This window comes from Castor canadensis, chromosome 1, assembly GCF_047511655.1.
Source record: "Castor canadensis chromosome 1, mCasCan1.hap1v2, whole genome shotgun sequence".
Lineage (NCBI taxonomy): Eukaryota > Metazoa > Chordata > Mammalia > Rodentia > Castoridae > Castor > Castor canadensis.
In genome coordinates, this window is record NC_133386.1 from 44,989,820 (window position 1) to 45,011,878 (window position 22,059).

At 37.5% G+C, this 22,059-nt stretch overlaps 1 protein-coding gene across 2 annotated transcripts in view; it reads right to left on the minus strand.

The window, feature by feature from the left end:
• Nucleotides 1-22,059, minus strand: part of Slc35f1 (solute carrier family 35 member F1) — a 421,981-nt gene that overhangs the window by 157,040 nt on the left and 242,882 nt on the right. For both annotated transcript variants that reach the window (XM_074075687.1, XM_074075684.1), the window contains exon 2: nt 20,725-20,900. In XM_074075687.1, the coding sequence (XP_073931788.1) occupies nt 20,725-20,900 (176 nt within the window). The remainder of the gene's footprint in view (nt 1-20,724; nt 20,901-22,059) is intronic.

Genomic DNA, 22,059 nt, shown 5'->3' on the forward strand with positions numbered 1-22,059 from the left:
TTGAGCTTCTTTGAGTCCTTATTAAAAGACCCTATTTCCATTTGTAGAATAACACAGAGAACTGATGATTTCACTGAATATGAGAAATAATCACTTTTTATTAACCAATTCCTTCCCTGACTGTTGTTTGTAAATCCTGATTTCAATCAGAATCATAAATGAAGAAGGATTTACGTGGTCATCCAGTACCTAGTTTATCACTGAACTTTGGCTTATCATAAAGCTTTAAAAGCGTGTAATTGTGATGGAGGTGTGCCAGGTATCAGAGATAGAAAGCATCTTGAGGATGGCAGTAGCAGTACAGGTGAGAGGTGACAGTGGCTTGGCTCAGGACTAGGGCTAGAGTTAATAGGAATTCAGACAGGCACCTGCTGGGGAGTCATATAGCACTGGATACACACTAGCTGAACAACTATTTATGAAATTTAGCTACAGACAACTTTGAGTCAGTCAACATATTCTACACCAGGCTAAACATCAACCCCAGAGATGAAGTATATTCTCTAAGTTAGTCTGTGAAGTATATTTAAGTGTTCACCACGGAGACTTGAATAGATACACAGGGCAGTGAGGTTGAAGATACCCTTGGTTAGAGAAAGATAGGCTTTCCTGTTTTTCTAATGAAGCCATGTATAGATTTATATCATGATTCATATACAAAATTAAGAGGATGCATTAAAGGCTTCTCAAAGTAATCATAATCATTGCTAAATTTGGTTGGATGTTATTTGTGCTGCTTTTTGAAAAAAAGTAGGACTAACAGAAATTGTGCAAATCGTGATCTTGCCATCAAAGGCACCATTAATTTACACTTCTAGACTACCCATAATGGTAACCTGATACTGTAATCAATGTGGTGACCACTTGCTGAATGGAGTATGCTATACACTAAGAAAATAAGATGGACTCCTTAGGGAAATGCCAGAGGCTGATACTTTGTTTCTCATCTGCAGAGTCTAATGGTTCCAATGAATAGTTGGGATTCCTTCTCTTCTATCATGTTTTTGGATAAAGCTCTTGAACCCTGATATTCCCCACTGTGTTTTCATTGTCATTTTTCTCTTTATAAGGTTACTGTGGTTTCTAATTTTTATGTTAAAAACTTGGCAAAAACTGGCATTTAGTATGCTAGTAAGTACTGAAGGTACATCCCCAAGTCACCAAGAGAAAGTAGACTTCTTAGAGGTGTAAAACTAAAAAAGTAAAGGGCTATTTGCCTTCTGCATGAAGGAGTTACTTATGTAAGGCAATATGATGCAGACCTGTGATTCATATGTGACTGCTGGTAAGGGAAAGGCATGTCTATCAGGATGTAAGAAGTCATTAATAATCATGAAAATAGCCAACTGGTGGAGCTTTTAAAAGTCCACCAGCTAAAAAGTCACCATACCTAAGTCTAAATAAGGAGGGGTGTGTGTGGTATCTGTGCAGTATTCTCCAGGCGACAGTGGGCGGGGGGGTGGGAGTGGTAGTATAAGAACTTGAGAACTAGATGTTACTCTACTTAATATAAGGTTGGGGTCCTAATGCAGAGGGCAAATGTGCCATCAAAGAAAGACCAATGTACTGGTTATAACTGCGTATTACAAATTCTGCTTAGTAGCTAGGAAGGGAAGTTATCATAGGATGGAGAAAAGAGTCACAGAGCAGATGGCAGAGAAGGAAGTGCTTTTACAATGGAGGTTTTGTGGAGATAAGGAAAAGGAAGCCCTCAGATTTGTACTCTTACAGTCACAAAGACTGCCTGTCGGTCTCTTCCTGCAAACTTGGGGGATGCAGAAGAAAGGACATTGGCTTTATTCACTCAGGTATCTTTCACACTTATCAGCATCACACCAGATGGAAGAAGGCACTTCTAAAGCACCTGCTGAAAAAATTAATAATGAATGGAATAATGGATGACTGAACATTTGAAGTAAGAAATGAGTGATGGAGAAAGGTAAAAGAACTGGGATAAGAGAAACCTGAATCAGATGTACTCAGGTTTGTGTGTTCTGGAAGGTTCTATATGAATCAATCATAGGCAGAGCTAACACTATAAAACACTTCTGGGGAGAAGTTGTTCCTTGTCTTGTGCACTAAGTTGACACCCCAATTAAGAGGCACTCTCATGCATGAACACATTTATCAGAGTTTTTGGTGAGATACCTAAATCACTCTACATATCTGAAGTCAAAACAACAGAAATCAGGGGCCGAGAGTCAGTAAATTTCCATATAGTAAATAACTTACAATTTTACCAGTGCAGAGACTTCTACATTTATGTCACTTACATAAGTTATGCCCACACATTTCTTTGTTAAAAGAAGTTACTAAGTTCTTTAACGTTATTTTTAGAAGTTGAGTTCTTTGCTTGCTTCTGAATGATCTAACTTAAGTTTCTTTTAGTCTAACAAAAGTTTTCAATCAATAGCTTTCTTAAAGCTGTGCTGTAATGGTCCTAGTTCAACACCACACAGCTGGAAATTTTGACCTCAGCAAATGACATTCACTAAAGCCAAAAGTTGAAATGTGCTTGTAGGTAGAGAAGCTACTGCTTTGAATCTCACAAGGCCCCAATGCTCCATTGAGTTTTTCTACGATGTGTTCCTCCTGTTCAACAATGGCTGAGCAACACATTCATGATCTATGATACATGGCCTTCCCCTTTTCAGCTATGACACAAAGGTAGCCCCCACTGCTTTATGTCCCCTAGAACACTGCTGCCCTTTTTCATCTTGGATTTTTATTTCTTTTCCTTTTACCACCCTGATTTTATTTTTTAACTCTGAAACAGAAAGAATGATCTTACCTGATCAAAAACTAGAAGCAAGGGTCAAAAAGTCCTTTTAGTGAGCTCATCCAAGGACAGTCTTGTCCTTGGAGTAAGACTAGATCTCTGCTTGTAGATTTCTTACTCTGGTATCCGTTGAAATGGACTTAAAAGGCAAATGCTCTTCATTATACCAAAAAAATTGGTGGTGATTTGGGATTCTGATTATAAAATAGTGACTCAGTTCTCCCTCTTGGAATGCATCTGACGATTTCTGCTGTTGTAATGATAGAGTCTTCCTATGTATCTATGGCCATTGTCCCAAGATCTGATATCTTGCTGAAAGTTTGCAGGAACAGAAATGTTACCCTGTCCTGGTTTTGGCCAAACCACCCTTCTTTTTCCTCAACTTTTCCAGCTGGCATGAGCATCGGCCATAGGAATTTGTTTTTCCTAGCTGCTCGGGTCTGCTTTGTTTTCTGGTGCGTTCAGTGGTTGCTGTTCACAAATGCATTCTGTGTGTTGTGGAAGAAAAAATATTCAGGAAAGAAAGTGTTTATGCTTAGTTACAACATACTTTAATTGGTATCCTTGGGCTCTGAGTCTTTTATTGAGCAAAGAATAGTAACTTGGAGTGGTTATCTGCAGACATGCCTTGAACTGAATCTGAATTTTCTCTCCTTTCTCTAGATTTGTAATGACTTCTCTGTCTCCATCAAGGGAGTGGGAATGTTTTTCTTCCCATTTGTCTTATCAATTAAGGATGTGTGAAAAGGAAAAGACTGGGCTGAAGAGAGGAAACAGAAGAGATAGGGAACACATACATACACACAAATAAGGAAGAGAGAGAGAGAGAGAGAGAGAGAGAGAGAGAGAGAGCGAAGATATTCTGCCTAAAGATTTCATGGTCCCAACCAAGGCTCTAGAGCAAAATACTCATTTGGGACAAGCATTAGCCTAGGAAATTGTCCTTCCATTTCTTTCCTTTGGCTATCCTTTCTTCCTTTCCCAACTCTCACTTAGGTATTATACCTAAAAGTCAGAGGGTAGCCCTCCTGGCTCCTTCTGAACAAAGACTGTGAGTGCCTATAACACCCAGAGTTGGCTTGATTTTCTTAGGCCAAAAGACCCCACTCTATAGCATGGAGTAGGCAGTTTTGGAATTAAGCATTTTGGAACCAGTCATGTACTAGTATAAAACATCAGTGAATTCTCTCACTCACATTGGCTACTGTAGAGGTAAGAGAATGTCTGAAATGTCTCTTCTATTTAGCCCCTCTATGAATCATACCACTAATGACTCTGACATCTAGGTGAATATATGTTAAAATATGGCTTTTGAATTTCAGAAGTCCTCCATGGGAGAATTTATTCAAATTAAGGGTTTCATATATAAAACTCAAATTGAAGGGGAGAAGAATCAACATTGATTAAGAAATCTAAGCTGATGAGGCATATCACATCCACTGAATTCTTTCTATATGACTTAAACTGTAATAAGAGATTTACCATATATCACCTCATTTAGTTCATGTGAAACCCATACAGCAGTTGCTGTTATTATGCAGACTTATGAAATGAAGATACAGCACAGAGAAGTTATGAAAACTTCCCAGGGTGACCCAGTGGCACTTGAAGTTTGATTGAATCAAGAAATAGAAAAGCTGTAGGTCCTAGTTGTTTAAAACACACATATGTATATTTAATTTAGTGGGCCTTAAGTAATAAATCCTAAATATAGTCCCTAAAGATAGAGATTTTCTTAGAAATGACTAATTAGGCAGCTAAATTTAAAAGAAAGTGATCCTAGTATTATTTCTTAAAAAGAAGTATTAGAACCATAAAACAGATACCTTAAAGCAACTGAGGCCAATAGGAAAAGGGGAACAGGTACTAGAGAAAAGGTTAGATCAAAAAGAATTAACCTAGAAGGTAACACCCACGCACAGGAAATCAATGTGAGTCAATGCCCTGTATAGCTGTCCTTATCTCAACCAGCAAAAACCCTTGTTCCTTCCTATTATTGCTTATACTCTCTCTACAACAAAATTAGAAATAAGGGCAAAATAGTTTCTGCTGGGTATTGGGGGGGGAGAGGGAGGGGGCGGAGTGGCTGGTAAGGGAGGGGGTGGGGGCAGGGGGGAGAAATGAACCAAGCCTTGTATGCACATATGAATAATAAAAGAAAAATGAAAAAAAAAAGAACCATAAAACAAAAAATAGAAACAAAATAAATTCTGATAAGATTTTCTTTTATTTGGAAGTTACTTCTTTCATGTTTTCCTCATAAAATCACTGATAAATTACTGAAGGGCCTCATCACTCCAATCTACAACAGAATCCACCCATTTCCATGTATCACCTTCAAATTTATTTAGTGATGACATCTGCCTCCAGGTCCTCAAAAGTCTCAGATATGGAAACCACTGAAACCAAACATTCACAGATGCATAGGCTGGGAATGCTAATCTAAAGACAAGCACAGTGAAGTTCTAATCCTTGAAGAAAAAAATCACTTGCTTCGTCTTTTTTTTTTCCCCCTTGTGGATCTCATGCAGCAGACTGCAATAGTGTTTGCAAGATGCCTAACTGCTGAGTATTTGATTTAATGAAAACTTGGGGAAAGCAATTCAATTCACTGCAGGAGTGGCTTTGTTCTTCCATTATGATTCTTCTTTAATGGGAAAGATGATTGTATGGATAAACTCTATTCCTCTGAATTTTTACATTAATTACATACAAAGCACCATTTTGGCAGAAGGGGACTTATCTGCTTCAGGCGATACAGTTATCATCTTGTAACCACCCTTCAGTCTCCCACATGAACACTGGAGCTGCGTGCCAGGAATGAGTATTGCTCTACGCCAGCTCTCAGCATGGATGGACGGATGCTTACAGATTTCTTGAATTAACAATCAATGTGGACTCCAGATAAAACAGACCACTCCTCCCTGAATGCTTATGTGTTATGTAGAATGAAGGAATCACAAGGGCATTCATTAATGAAGTATTTGGCATAGGGAATGAGGGAGGGGCTAATAATAGAAAGTGTGTGCATGTGTGTAAGTTTATATAAGGATTCATTAAAAGGAGAAGATGGTGTTGTATATTCATGTTAATTTCTTTCCATCCAAAAGTCATATATTGCACTGAACAATACTGAGAGCTCTGTGTAAGGTATCAGTTTGCTTGAGAGTCATTCATTTTAGCACAAACAGGAGATACACTATTAGATACTATAAGTTTGATTAAGACTGTAGGAGACTCCGTTTCAGATTCATCCCATTAGTACTGCCTATATATGGAATGTATATGTTTTGCATTGTTTGATGGATTATGAGCTCAATGGATCATGCAACACAAGCAAGTTTTTTGGAGTAGGTACATTCTTTGGAAACTGTACTCATTCTTGTAGTCAATGCCACATTGAAATGAGACACTTGAAATGGCATTTCCATAAATTATTTATTTCCATAAATAATGAAAGAATAGGTACATATTGGAAACTCTAGGCCCAACAATATATTTTTCCCTCAAGGTAACCACAGAGTAATAGAAGACAGTCAATTAATTTTCTTTCTTTCTTTCTTTCCTTTTTATCAGTTACATTGAAGTATAATTCAGAGATGATAAAATTCACCCCTTTCAAGTGTACAGTTTGAAGAGTCTTGACAAATGTATACAGTTATACACCATCTAGAATTGAGATATAGAGAACATTACCATTGCCCTAAAAGTTCTTCTTTTGGTGATTCTTTATAGCCTCCTTCCACCCCCAAGATCTGTCAACTATGGATTTTTTTTCTGTCCTTATTGTTTTGTCTTTTCGAGAACAACATATTCTATGCAGTATCTAATTATACAGCATGTGAGCTTTTGTGCCTGGTTTTTTGAGCTAAGGATAATGTTTTTGAAATTAGTTCACATTGTTGCATGTATCAGTACCTTATTCCTTTTTATTGGCAAGTGGTACTCCATTGTGTGAATTTTCCATATTTTGTTTATCCTTTCACAAGCTAATGGGTACTCAGGTTGTTCATAGTTTTTAGCAACTATGAGTGAAGCAGCAAGAGGCATATGCCTACAGTCCTGTGTGTGGACAGTACACTTTCTTTCCAAAGAAGTTAAATCTGTTAGGTAATAATGCAAATATATATTTAACTTTATAAGTAAATGCCAAGTTCTTTTTCAAAATGGTGTTACTATTTTGTACCCCACTAACTAAATAACAGAGTTCTAGTTGCTCTATGTATTGGCAGGGAGCTTTGCTAAAAGTAGATTTTAGTTTCTTCTTATGATTTTTCTCTACCAATTTTCCAGCATGATATGTGTAACACTCAGCCCCAAGCCTGTTCTTCCTTTTTCCTTGAATTATAAGCATAATTCCATGAACATCTACCAAGGATTCATCTCAGGAATCCCTAAGGTGCAATTGTTCTAAACCATGGGGTCTAAAATTCTCCAATTATACTTAAGAAGTAAAAATAAATGCGACTTGACAAGGAATAAGTCTGGAAGTTTGCCAAATAATTTCCCACAAGAGATGTTTTAAGAGATTCCAATGAACATTACCTCACCAGATTTAGGTAGGTGACAGTAATATTCTCCCAATGACTCCCAAGGGAGTTAGAATTCCACATTTACATTTGCCAAGTGCTTTCTTATTCTGCCAACCCACTAACAGTCCCTTCTCTTCAGTGATTTAGTCAAGATTATCCAGAGCATTAGGAATTGACTGTGTATGAGCTCAGCTCCATCTTCTGCTCTAAGAAAACCCTAGATTCTGGTTCTGTTTCATTGCATTAGCCTGTGCTTCTATTTTTGGTAAACATTAAGGAATATTCCAATCAAGACAGGGGCAAAGATTCACAGACAGTGCCATATTCTCAGAACCATGATCTTCAGGGGACTCCAGGATCTGGTAAACTATAAAATGCAAGATACCTACATTTCCAAGATTTGTAGTGACCCTCTGAGAGGACTGTTTTATTTTGTATGAAGTTCAATTTTTTTCTAATTAAATAAATATTTCAAATCTTGCTTATGAATGCAGTATTAGTACTTTTAGAGACTTGCTTCATTTTTACACTCACAAAGAAATACATAAATGATTGAATAAATATTTTAATATCTATGTTTCAGAATTTGCTGGAAAACAAAATATATGGACTATTCATCAAATTGCTTTTAGTTAGTAGATTGTTTTTCATTCAAAACCAGAAAATATTATAAAAACACATTTCAATGAAAAAGCAAAACTTTGAGAACCAGTTAAGAGGAATACTGAAGTTGTCAGTATTCTAAAAATGTTCAGTGGTGGCAGCATTTTATTTCCTCCCCAGGGTTTGTATCTAAAACATGGCAGACACTTCTGATTCTATTTATGCTTTCATTCCTGATACTCATTTTTTTCTCACCTCCATGACTAAGAATGAACACAAGACCTGAAAGTATTTTACCCTCAGATCTTGCTTTACCCCACAATCCTTACCTCCCTGAGTCAGAGACAAAAATGTAGAAAAATGGTAGTAGAAGAAAGGAAGGGAGGTTCCAAGATGGCGGCTAGAGGGAGGAATAGAATGCATGCCTCCTACAGTGCAATCTTGGAGAAACGCTGGAGACGCACCTTGCAGGGAAGGCCACTGAGAAGAGGCAAAACTTTGGCCCCTTTACACCTCCAGCCTGCACAGAGAATCTTCACTTCACGTTAAATAGAGAAACCAGGAGGGCCCCTGGGCTGCCAGTTCCCTGTGCCCAGATGGCTTGGGAAGACACAGACAAGGTGAGCTAAGCGGTATGTGGTACTTCCACAGACAACCCTGGGCCAGATCAGCATAGCCCCCTGGACAGACCGACCCCCACTGGGAGAAAAAAGAGAAACTGAGTAATAAGCAATAAGAACAATAAAGACACGTGGCAAAAAGGGTGGGGCGCCCTGAGCACCAAAGGAGGAAAGGGGAATCCTTCCTGGAACTGTAAATAAACAAGCCGGGCCTGGCTGGAGAGGCTCTGGCAGGAGTGGGGGGATGTGCCTAGCAACCAGGAGTGGGAAAGCCTGTGAGAGTGGTTTAGGGAGGAAAACTCCACAGGAGAGGGGGGAAGACCCACTTCCCATGTGAACTGTAAATAAACATGCAGGCCTGAGAAAGCAGGTGCAGTGTCACCTCCCCCAGTGTGCTTAGAAAGGGGAAAGCTTGTAGCAGCGGCTGGCACACAGGAGAACTCTGAGTAAACAAAGCCTGCAGGGCCAGGTGAGTGCTAAGCTCACCCCCAAGATCTGCATAAATAAAGCCTCCAGATACAGCAGGCTGACAGCAGCGGACAGGCAAGCCACAGCCGCAGATAGCCATTCACAGACCTGTCTCCAGACTCTTTTTTTTCTCTCTCCCTACCTTTGATGAGAAAACAACCAAACTACACCTGCATGCTGAAAAACGTACTGAAACTGTATTGCATTTGAACTTGATACACTTGGTGGGCTTTTTTTTTATGTGTGTGCGTGGGCAGTTTTGTTCTACTTTATGTCTCCCCTTTGATGAGACAACTACAGAACAACATCTGAGACACCATCTCCAGGATTGCAGGCTGAGGGATGAACACCAAAATTATTAAGACTGAAATTTCATTGCATTTGGACTTGGAGGTTTCAATTTTTTTATTTTGTTTTATTTTATATATATATATTTTTCCTTCATTTACTTTTTAAAATTTTTATTCTTATCTTTACTTCTTTTATTTTTTATTTTCAATCCTTACTCTGTCTCTCTAATGCCTTTTCAGTTTATGGTTGATTAGTACACTGTCTCTCCCTGTTTATATCTTTGAAATTTTTTTGTCTGTTTCTTTGTTTTGTTTTTTTCTACTTGATTATTTGTTTTTCCCTTTTCCTTTAACTTCTTTGCTTTCCATCCCCTCTCACCCTTCCATTCTAAATACCACTAGTGCTACTATTACAAGCCAGAAAATACTTAATGGCACACAGTACAGGGACAATAACAATATCAAGGGCAATAATGGGAAGATAGAAAACACAGGGAAACCAGTTTCCCAACAACAAAAAATTAGTACAGGAGCCAGAGGGAAATGAAGAAAACAGATACTCAGATCCAGACTCCAACAAAATGAAGATAAACTATGCCAAAGAACCCAATGAAGCCCACAAGAATAATTTAAAAGAAGACATACTACAGGTACTCAATGAGAATTTTATAGAGGATACTGGATTTGGTCAACCAAAATATACAGGAGACACTCAAGAAATTCCAAGACAACAAAACTAGAGAATTTGAAAAAGCAAAAGAAGAAATAAAGGAAACCATAAAAGCACTGTATAAACACCAAAGTGAAACAGAGAACACGATGAATAAACAGATAAATGAACTCAGGACAAAAAAAAAACAACATTGAAGAGGAAACAACACAGGATATAGAAAACCTCAGAAAAAAGAATGAAACGGAACTGCAAAACAAAGCGGAAGGCCAATCCAGAAAATAAACAGAAGACAGAATCGCAGAACTCGAAGATGAAATGGTAATTAAAGGAAAAACAGAAGAACTATTAATTAAACAACTCAAACCTGTGAAAAGAAAATGCAAGAATTCACCGACTCCATCAAAAGACCAAACTTGAGAATCATGGGCATCGAAGAAGGAGAAGAGGTGCAAGCGAAGGGAATGTGGAATACGTTCAACAAAGTAATAACAGAAAATTTCCCAAATCTAGAAAAAGATATTCCCATACAGATGCAAGAGGCCGCCAGGACACCAAAGAGACCAGATCAAAATAGAACTACCCCACAACATATCATCATTAAAACAACAAGTTCAGAAACTAGGGAAAGAATATTGAAGGCTGTTAGAGAGAAAAAACAAATAACATACAAAGGTAAACCCATCAAAATCACAGCAGACTTCTCAAGAGAAACATTAAAAGCAAGAAGAGCGTGAGGTGAGATCTTCAGGGCACTGAATGAAAATAAGTTCAACCCCAGGATACTCTACCCAGGAAAACTGTCATTCAAAATAGATTGCTCAATAAAAGTTTTCCATGATTAGCAGAAACTAAAACAATATGTGACCACAAAGCCACCACTACAAAAGATTCTTCAAGGGATTCTGCACACAGAAAGTGAAACCCAACATAACCAGCACCAAACTACAGGAAAAGAAAAAGCAAGAAAGTAGAGAGTAACCTCGACTTAGGTACACACAATCAAACCTTCAAACAACTAAGACAACTAAATGGCAGGAATCACCACATACCTATCAGTACTAACACTTAATGTTAACGGACTTAATTCACCCATCAAAAGGCACCACTTGACAAAATGGATTAAAAAGGAAGATCCAACAATTTGTTGCTTTCAGGAGACCCATCTCACCGACAGAACTAAGCACAGGCTTAGGATAAAAGGCTGGAAGAAGATTTACCAAGCCAATGGCCCCCGAAAACAGGCAGGAGTAGCAATACTTATCTCTGACAAAGTAAACTTCAAACCTACATTGATCAAATGAGATAAAAGACATTCCATACTAATAAAAGGGAAATAGACCAAAAGGAAATAATAATTATCAATCTATATGCACCCAATGTCAATGCACCCAATTTCATCAAAAATACCTGGAAAGACTAAAAGCATATATTAACTCCAACACAGTGGTTGTGGGAGACTTTAACACCCCATTATCATTAATACATAGGTCATTCAAACAAAAAAATCAATAAAGAAATACAAGATCTAAAATATACAATAGATCAAATGGGCCTACTTGATGTCTACAGAACAATTCAACCAACTTCTACACAATATACATTCATCTCAGCAGCCCATGGAACCTTCTGCAAAATAGATCATATCATAGGGCACAAAGCAAGCGTCAGCAAATATAAGAAAATAGAAATTATACCTTGCATACTATCTGATCACAATGCAGTAAAACTAGAACTCAACAACAAAAGTAAAGACAAAAACTTGCAAACAGCTAGAAACTAAATAACTCATTACTTCATGAACAATGGGTCATTGATGAAATAAAAGAGGAAATTAAAAAGTTCCTGGAAGTCAGTGAAATTGAAAACAAAACCTACTGGAACATATGGGACACAGCAAAGGCAGTTCTGAGAGGAAATTTTATAGCCATGAATGCATATATTAAAAAGACTGAAAGATCCCAAATCAATGACCTAATGATACATCTCAAACTCCTAGAAAAATAAGAACAAGCAAATCCCAAAACAAATAGGAGAGAAATAATAAAAATAAGAGCTGAAATCAATGAAATAGAAACCAAAAAAACCATACAAAGAATTAATGAAACAAAAAGTTGGTTCTTTGAAAAAATAAACAAGATCAACAGACCTCTGGCAAACCTGACTAAAATGAGGAGAGAAAAAAAATCCAAATTAGTAAAATCAGGAATGATAAAGGGGAGATAACAACAAACACCATGGAAGTCCAGGAAATCATCAGTGACTACTTTGAGAACCTATATTTAAATAAATTCGAAAATCTTAAAGAAATCGACAGATTTCTAGACACATATGATCATCCAAAACTGAATCAAGAGGAAATTAATCACCTGAATAGACCTATAACACAAAATGAAATTGAAGCAGCAATCAAGAGTCTCCCCAAAAAGAAAAGCCCAGGACCTGATGAATTCTCCACTGAATTCTATCAGACCTTTAAAGAAGAACTGACACCAACCCTCCTTAAACTGTTCCACAAAATAGAAAGGGAAGGAAAACTGCCTAACACATTTTATGAAGCCAGTATTACACTTATCCCAAAACCAGGCAAAGATACCTCCAAAAAGGAGAACTATAGGCCAATCTCCTTAATGCACATTGATGCAAAAATTCTCAACAAAATAATGGCAAACCAAATTCAACAACACACCAAAAAGTTTATTCACCACGACCAAATAGGCTTCATCCCAGGAGTGCAGGGGTGGTTCAACATACGAAAATCAATCAACGTAATAAACCACATTCACAGAAGCAAAGACAAAAACCACTTGATCATCTCAATAGATGCAGAAAAAGCCTTTGATAAGATCCAACACCATTTCATGATAAAAGCTCTAAGAAAACTTGGAATAGAAGGAAAGTTCCTCAACATTTAAAAGCTATATATGACAAACCTACAGCCAGCATTATACTTAACAGAGAAAAACTGAAACCATTCCCTCTAAAATCAGGAATGAGACAAGGATGCCCACTATCTCCACTCCTATTCAACATTGTACTGGAATTCCTAGCCAGAGCAATTAGGCAAGAAGAAGGAATAAAAGGAATACAAATAGGTAAAGAAACTCTCAAAATATCCCTATTTGCAGATGACATGATCCTATACCTTAAAGACCCAAAAAACTCCACTCAGAAGCTTCTAGACATCATCAATAGCTATAGCAAGGTAGCAGGATATAAAATCAACATAGAAAAATCATTAGCATTTCTATACACTAATAATGAACAAACTGAGAAAGAATGTATGAAAACAATTCCATTTACAATAGCCTCAAAAAAAATCAAATACCTAGGTGTAAACCTAACAAAAGATGTGAACGACCTCTACAAGGAAAACGATACACTTCTGAAGAAAAAGATTGAGGAAGACTATAGAAAATGGAGAAATCTCCCATGCTCATGGATTGGTAGAATCAACATAGTAAAAATGTCGATACTCCCCAAAGTAATCTACATGTTTAATGTAATTCCCATCAAAATTCCAATGACATTCATTAAAGAGATTAAAAAATCTACCGTGAAATTTATATAGAAACACAAGAGGCCATGAATATCCAAGGCAACACTCAGTCAAAAGAACAATGCTGGAGGTATCACAATACCTGACTTCAAACTATATTACAAAGCAATAACAATAAAAACAGCATGGTACTGGCACAAAAACCGTCATGAAGATCAGTGGAACACAATAGAGGACCCAGATATGAAGCCACACAACTATAACCAACTTGTCTTTGACAAAGGAGCTAAAAATATTCGATGGAGAAAAAGCAGCCTCTTCAACAAAAACTGCTGGGAAAACTGGTTAGCAGTCTACCAAAAACTGAAACTAGATCCATCTTTATCACCCTATACCAACATTAACTCAAAATAGGTCAAGGATTAATATCAGACCACAAACTCTAAAGTTGGTACAGGAAAGAGTAGGAAATACTCTGGAGTTAGTAGGTATAGGTAAGAACTTTCTCAACTGAACCCCAGCAGCACAGCAACTAAGAGATAGCATAGATAAATGGGACCTCATAAAACTAAAAAGCTTCTGTTCATCAAAAGAAATGGTCTCTAAATTGAAGAGAACACCCACTGAGTGAGAGAAAATATTTGCCTGCTACACATCAGACAAAGGACTGATAACTAGAATATATAGGGAACTTAAAAAACTAAATTCTCCTAAAACTAATGAACCAATAAAGAAATGGGCAAGTGAACTAAACAGAACTTTCTCAAAAGAAGAAATTCAAATGGCCAGAAAACACATGAAAAAATGCTCACCATCTCTAGCAATAAAGGAAATGCAAATTAAAACCACGCTAAGATTCCACCTCACCCCTGTTAGAATAGCCATCATTAGCAACACCACCAAGAACAGGTGTTGGCGAGGATGTGGGGAAAAAGGAACCCTCTTACACTTTTGGTCGGAACGTAAACTAGTACAACCACTCTGGAAAAAAATTTGGAGGCTACTTAAAAAGCTAGACATTGATCTACCATTTGATCCAGCAATACCACTCTTGGGGATATACCCAAAAGACTGTGACACAGGTTATTCCAGAGGCACCTGCACACTCATGTTTATTGCAGCACTATTCACAATAGCCAAGTTATGGAAACAGCCAAGATGCCCCACCACTGACGAGTGGATTAAGAAAATGTGGTATCTATACACAATGGAATTTTATGCAGCCATGAAGAAGAACAAAATGTTATCATTCGCTGGTAAATGGATGGAATTGGAGAACATCATTCTGAATGAGGTTAGCCTGGCCCAAAAGTCCAAAAATCGTTTGCTTTCCCTCATATGTGGACATTAGATCAAGGGCAAACACAACAAGAGGATTGGACTTTGAGCACATGATAAAAGCGAGAGCATGCAAGGGAGGGGTGAGGATAAGTAAGACACCTAAAAAATTAGCTAGCATTTGTTGCCCTCAACTCAGAGAAACTAAAGCAGATACCTTAAAAGTAACTGAGGCCTATAAGAGAAGGGGACCAGGAACTAGAGAAAAGGTTAGATAAAAAAGAATTAACCTAGAAGATAACACACAAGCACGGGAAATTAATGTGAGTCAGCTCCCTGTATAGCTATCCTTATCTCAACTAGCAAAAACCCTGTTCCTTCCTATTATTGCTTATACTCTCTCTTCAGCAAAAATAGAGATAAGGGCAAAACAGTTTATGCTGGCTATCGAGGGGGTGGGGGTGTAGGGCGGGGTGGAGTGGGTTGTAAGGGAGGGGTGGGGGCAGCGGGGAGAAATGATCCAAGCATTGTATGCACATATGAATAATAAAACAATAAAAATTAAAAAAAAAAGGAAGGATTATTGCCTATACCTATTATGTAGGAAATGCTGAAAGTAGTTCTGAAGCCGTAAGATTTTTATCATAATTGATAAGAGAAGATCCTTAGCAAAAAGTTTGTTGATAAATGTTTTCTTGGTAAGAAGTGTTGTCTAGTTTCATCTTTGTTTTTAAAAGCCTGTCATGTTTCTTGCTTCTGCATCACAAAAGGAAGAACTAGTTGGTCTTCAACTGGACTTATTTTCTCCCCTTATAGTCATTGCATTTTGTGTCCCTTAGCTTCCTGATTTCAGCTAACATTAAAGGGAATTGTATTATTGGGGTAATAGTAATAGTAATCTACATTTTACCTAAATTCTCAAACTTGATCCAATGTCAATAGAATCATATTTTTAAGATACATTTCTTTCTACAGTTATATTACTATAACTCTTTGTTAGGATAGTAAGCATATTTTGAATCTTAGACCAATCTGAAAGAAGATACAGCTCCATGTTAGGATAGTAAGCATATTTTGAATCTTAGACCAATCTGAAAGAAGATACAGCTCCATGAAGAGGATGAAGAGGTAGACTTAAAATTTGTCCAATAGGATATAACTTTTTTTGGGGGGGAGGCGACAGTACTGGGGTATGAAGTCAGGGTCTTGCAAGCATGCTACCACTTGAGCCATGCCCCCAGCTCTTTTCGGTTTATTTTTCAGATAGGGGCTTATATTTATGCCTGAGTGACTTGGACCTTTATCCTCCTGTTTATGCTGCCAGCCAGGCTGGAATGACTGGTGTGTGCCACATGTCCAGCTTTTTATTGGTTGAGCTGGGAGTCTCTTGAACTTCTTTCCTTGGCTAGCCTCTAACTAAGATCCTCCTGATCTCTGCCTCCCAAGTAGCTAGGATTTATAGGCATGAGTCTCTATGCCTGACTCTAGATATAATTTTTTAAAGGACAATGATGCCTAAATTCTTGTAGGAATTAATGATCAAGGACAAATTCAAAACTCTACTTCAGGGCTAGACTATATACTGGAGCCTACTACTTCTGAGTCTTTTGATCATTGGTCCAATGCAAATTTGATAGGGAAAATTCAATTTAACTTTGAGGTAAAACTTTGGCAAGGTTTTCATCATAATGTCATCTTTAGTGCTCTTGAAGACTTCCTACCTATCACATCATGTTCAAGGGTGACAATCATAAGTTTTAAAGGCCGCATAATTAAAATGATAGAAATTTGTTTTTAAAAAATAGATCCTTTACTGTAACTCCTTGCTGGGAGAGAAGTGAATACCAGCACCTTGCTGCTCAGCCCTAACTTACAGCCCTCAAGGGATGCTGGGAAAGAAGGAGAGACCGTGGCTAGGAGTGTCCCTCCCTGCACATGCCAGACTTTCATCCTTGTCTCTGCATTTCCTCCCAAATCTTGAGATGCCTGAGTAAAACGATTATTATGTCTCCAGAACAGAGTACTGAATCAGCCTACACAAAATTAATGTAATTACTATCTTGATTTCCAGATGTTAGCTTAATGCCAGCCTATTAAATCTCTGAAGATGAAGCTAAAAACAAACAAACTTTCTGAGTAAACACCCAAATAAAGCATGCTAGTAATTTAGTGATAATTTGAGGCAATGGTAAAAATCTCTAGAGAGGACATTTTAGAAATTGATTCTTTCTACAGCTCAAGACAGAATAGGCTTTCCTATGTTTTTTTTGTTTTTATTATTGTTGTTGGTTTGTTTGGTAGTACTGGGGTTTGAACTCAGGGCTTTATCCTTGCTAGGCAGGTACTCTATCGCTCAAGCCACACTTTTAGCCCCTTTTCCTCTGGTTATTTTTGAGACAGAGTCTTACCCTTTTCCAGAGCCAGCCTGAACTAATCCTCCTATTTATGCTTCCCACAGTAGTTTGGATGACAGGTGTGTGTAACCATCTATAGCTTTTTGCAGTTGAGAATGGTCTTGTGAATTTTTTGCACAGGCTAGCCTGGAACCACGATCTTCTGATCTCAGCTTCCTGTGTAGCTTGGGATGACAAGCACATGCCACCATGCTCATCTATCGGTGTAGACAGGGTCTTACCAACTTTTGCCTGGGCTGGCCTCAAACCTTGACCCTCCATATCTCAGCCTCCCAAGTAGCTAGGATTACAGGTGTGAGCTACAAGCATCCAGCTCAGAATAAGCTTTTCAAAAACTTTGTTTTCTTAGGCTATACATCTAAATGATATTCATAGAATTGTGAATAACCCAAAATTATTACCCTATGGTTAATAGGGTAATAAATATATTACCCTATAATATAATATATATATTAACATATATTCTATGTATATTTATATTACGTATAAATATATATATAATCAATATAAATATATTGATTATATAAGATAACCTATGAAGAGTATAATGAACAGTTTGAAAATAAAAATATGAATGTTTTTAAAAAAGAAATTGATTTTCTCCATCACTAATTGGGTATGAGAATTTCCTAGGCTTTTTTTCAGTCTTTCTTTCTGAAGCATCTCAAGTTCCTTACTGCTCCTAGTCTTTGCTTCTTTTCTTTTGTCCCTCTTCTACATTTTCCCAAATTGTCCTTTTTCTGCTCTATAAATTTTTATTAGGATACATTCATGATGGGGGGGCTCATAGCCACAATTCCTCTTAGACTTATGTTGTACTTTAGTTGCATTGCCCCCCTTGTCTCTCCCTCTAAAAGTATAGCCCAGGCTGGCCTCGATCTCATGATTCTCCTGCCTCCACCTCGTTGATTACCAACGTGCCTCGCCATGACCAGCTGATTTCTTCCTGATGTCAGTGCTGTGTTTCATTGTGCCTTACACCCCAGGGCTGGTTTCTTGTTCAAGGTTTTGAAATTCAAGGGAAACAAACCTCTCCTTCTGTATGAAAGGGTCTCCCATCCCCTCGCTGCTTCCCCTGAATTTCAAATGGAAAGGCTGTGGTCATGGCCTTGACAGCCCTGCCTGTGATGGATTTCTACCTCATCCTAATCTATACCCCTAAGCAGCTTCCTTGGTTTTCTCATTTATGAAGTTTTAGATAATGATAACTATTTCCTTTGATTATAGGAATAAAAAAGGGATAATTCACATACACAATATAAAGGTTCAATAAATGGCATTATTCTTATCAACTTTGAAACTTTTTCTACATTTAATTTTCAGTTTCTACCTATAACTGCTGAAATTGTTCTTTCTTTTTAAAATGTTTATTTTTTTTTCCTGATGCATGTTCTTATTAAGCCTCTGCATTCCTGGAAAGTAAGATGGACAAGAACCCAAGCTACAATTCACCACCTTGTAGTCCAGACTGGTTCTAAAAATCACTAGAGAAGATGAATTTACTGCTTTCACACTAATTTTTTTTTTTAAGTATAAGAGTGTTGCAAAATTGTTCTTAATGCCATCTTATTCTGTTTTTCTCTTTTATTACTCTTAATTATATTCTTTGTACTGAGCTAAATAATTCTGCTATTTTAATATTGATCCAAGCTCACATCGAGTGATTTTTTTTATATTCAAGCCTTAGCTCTTCTTGATATGGCCAACCTACACATTCCCACAGTCTCTCGGAGGTGAATTTCTAATTATACACCTCCCCCATTTCTTCACTTCCTAGACTTCTTCCCCTGGCTTGCAGCACCACTCATGAAACAGTGGGAATAACTACTATCATTCAAATTTATTATTTCTAGCCCAAAAGACCAAAAACTGTATGTTCTCCCTCATATGCGGACATTAGATCAATGGCAAACACAAGAAGGGGATTGGACTTTGAGCACATGATAAAAGGGAGAGCATGCAAGGGAGGTATGAGGATAGGTAAGACACCTAAAAAATTAGCTAGCATTTGTTGCCCTTAATGCAGAGAAACTAAAGCAGATGCCTTAAAAGCAACTGAGCCCAATAGGAGAAGGGGACCAGGAACTAGAGAAAAGGTCAGTTCAAGAAGAATCAACTTAGAATGTAACACATATGTACATGAAAGCAATGTGAGTCAACTCCCTGTATAGCCATCCTTATCTCAACTAGCAAAAACCCTTGTTCCTTCCTATTATTGCTTATACTCTCTCTTCAGCAAAATTAGAGATAAGGGCAAAATAGTTTCTGCCGGGTATAGAAGGGGTGAGGGGGAGAGGGAGGGGGTGGGGTGGGTAGTAAGGGAGGGGGTGGGGGCAGGGGGGGAGAAATGACCCAAGCATTGTATGCACATATGAATAATAAAACAATAAAAATTAAAAAAAAACTTATTATTTCTAAATCACACTAAGGAACCATGCCTATAACTGTTAGAGGCTGAGTTGACACTTTATTCTTAAAGTAATTATGTCTACTGATATCAAATTTTAAAAATAAGCACAGCACTTTTGAGAGGTAAAGGAAATTAGCTTCTACAATACTTAAGAAATCCAAAATTAATTCAGTCTTAGCTTGTTCATTTTTATTCCTCCCCTAAGATGAAAACTTGTATTAGCCAAGTCATTATAACTAAGTAATATTATTCTGGACTGAAATCCAAACAAGGAAATGTAAAAACAAACTGATAGCTCTTCTTTTGTATAAACAGTCTGATAAAAGTTTCAAAAATTGTTAATATTAGAATTGATGTATTCAGCTATCTGCATGTTCTTATTTATTATTAAGGTATGTAATTATCTTCACATTTTTTACTGATTATTTTTCAGTGGATATTTTATAGTTAACAGCTACAATTGAAGGGAAATTATTGGCTCTTTCTGGGCCATAGATAATAGTGTTTATATCAGATTTGGTGGTAAAATCATGAGCCTGTCAGGCACACTGTCTTGGGATGTACCCCAGGATTTTCAATTACAGCTACTCCTTACAAAAACATTTTCTTGCATTGACTCTTGCAAGAGTTGTTTTATTGCTTTAATTATATCAAGTTTAAAATAATTTAACACCTTGCCTGACCATTTGTGGTAGCATTCTTTTCTTTCTTTCTCTCTGTGTTATTACTAGAGTAATTTGTATTTTTATTTTTATCTTTCTTATGTCAATTTCCCAAAGAACACACGTATTTGTCTGCAATTACCGTGGGTAGCTCTCGACTGGCGTATTCAAGAGAGCTGCATCAGGATTGTTCCAGGTTCCAGGGAAACACTTTATTTAGATTCATTGAGAAGCAGAAGTAAGGTTAACAGGAATTCTGATTGTGAACAATTGTACTTCTGTGTCTATACATATATTTCCCACTTCCTGCTGAATTCACACAATTTATGCTTTTTTGTGATTTATTCATTCACTTTTTGCAATATTACTGCAAAATAGCAAAATGAGATTTGGGGGCTTGAATTGCTGATGTTGCAAGTAATAAAAAGTTATCTCATCATGGCTCACATTCTTTTAAGTGTTTGTAAAAGCCATTTCTCTTGTGTTTGGGAGCGCTTACCTTGTCTGACGGCTAGGGTGGTGGTGTAGACCAAGAAGAGAAGTATATAATTGAGGAAACTCTGGAAGACTGGGGTATTGGCGTGGAAATCTTCTGAGAGGTACTTGCTGGTCAAGCCAATGCCACAGACAAGGAGGGACAACACCTGGCCCAGAGCCACAGAGATTAGCATCTCCCTGAGAAATGAACAGAAATATAGCAAAGATCAGCAGGAAGGTTTTAAAACATAGCAGTGAAAACTTTCTGGTCACTTATAACATGCATTAGGTTTCTTTTAATCTAGCACAGCAATGCTATGGGGGAAGTACAGCTATTAATAAGACTTTACAAAGGTTGAAATGAAAATCTGAAGTGGTTATAGAATTGCTCATAGTCACATAACAAGGAAGTGGCAAAATCTGGATGTGAGATCATAGGAATCAGGCCTCCAGCCACTGTACTCCTGAGATTGCAGAGGGGAATGAACATTATCTTGATGTCTACCATAAATGTTAACTGTTTAGTGACAGAGAGAGTGCCTCAACCCTGATCAGGAATGAATATATTCCAGCCTCATCCTCAGGTTCATATACCAATAAAGGGAGACCCTTTCCTTTATAGATCAGACTTCTCGATCCAGAACCACTTAGGCAAAAGGGCTATACAAACTCTGAAAATTCAGAAGGGCCATTTCTTGTGCAGTCTTAGACTTTGGATCTCAATTGCTCTAGGAAGCTTTAATAAGCACTAGGTGTCTGCTTTCTTTTCAAGTTACAATGGCCTATATATCAAAGCTGTTATTCCTACAGTAGATTCAGTACTGTGGTGATGTAAGAAAGCCTTTCAAATTATGCAAGTATTTTCTTTGCCTTTGTTCTAGACAATGCCCCATGTAGACCACTGGAGTAGAGAGTGGAGGCAAGAGTCAAAGCACTCAGTTTGCATGGAAATGAAATGCCCACGCAAGCTTTACAGTCACATGCACATGCATGCTCTGACACAGGAAAGCCCTAAATACACAGCAGACTTCTGCTCTCCCTGAAAGTCTCATCTGACTTTTCTGGTTTATTTAGAGAAACAGAAATTTATATAAAAAAGTAAGAAATATTATTTCTAAACACAAAACCTTTGGGCAAAGGACTTGAGGTGTTACATATTATCTACTCCATGGCACATGCAAGTCCATTTTTCTGGAAGGAGCACAGAGTCCTGGGGAGTACTTTGATGACATTTTCATTTAAAACAGAAAAGGAGCAGCCACACTTTGTTCTTTCCCTTTGCTTTCATTAGGAGGAAAAATTGTGTCAAGGCTGTGGATCGTTTAGAGGACACTTTCCTGAAGTTAACCTATTTCCA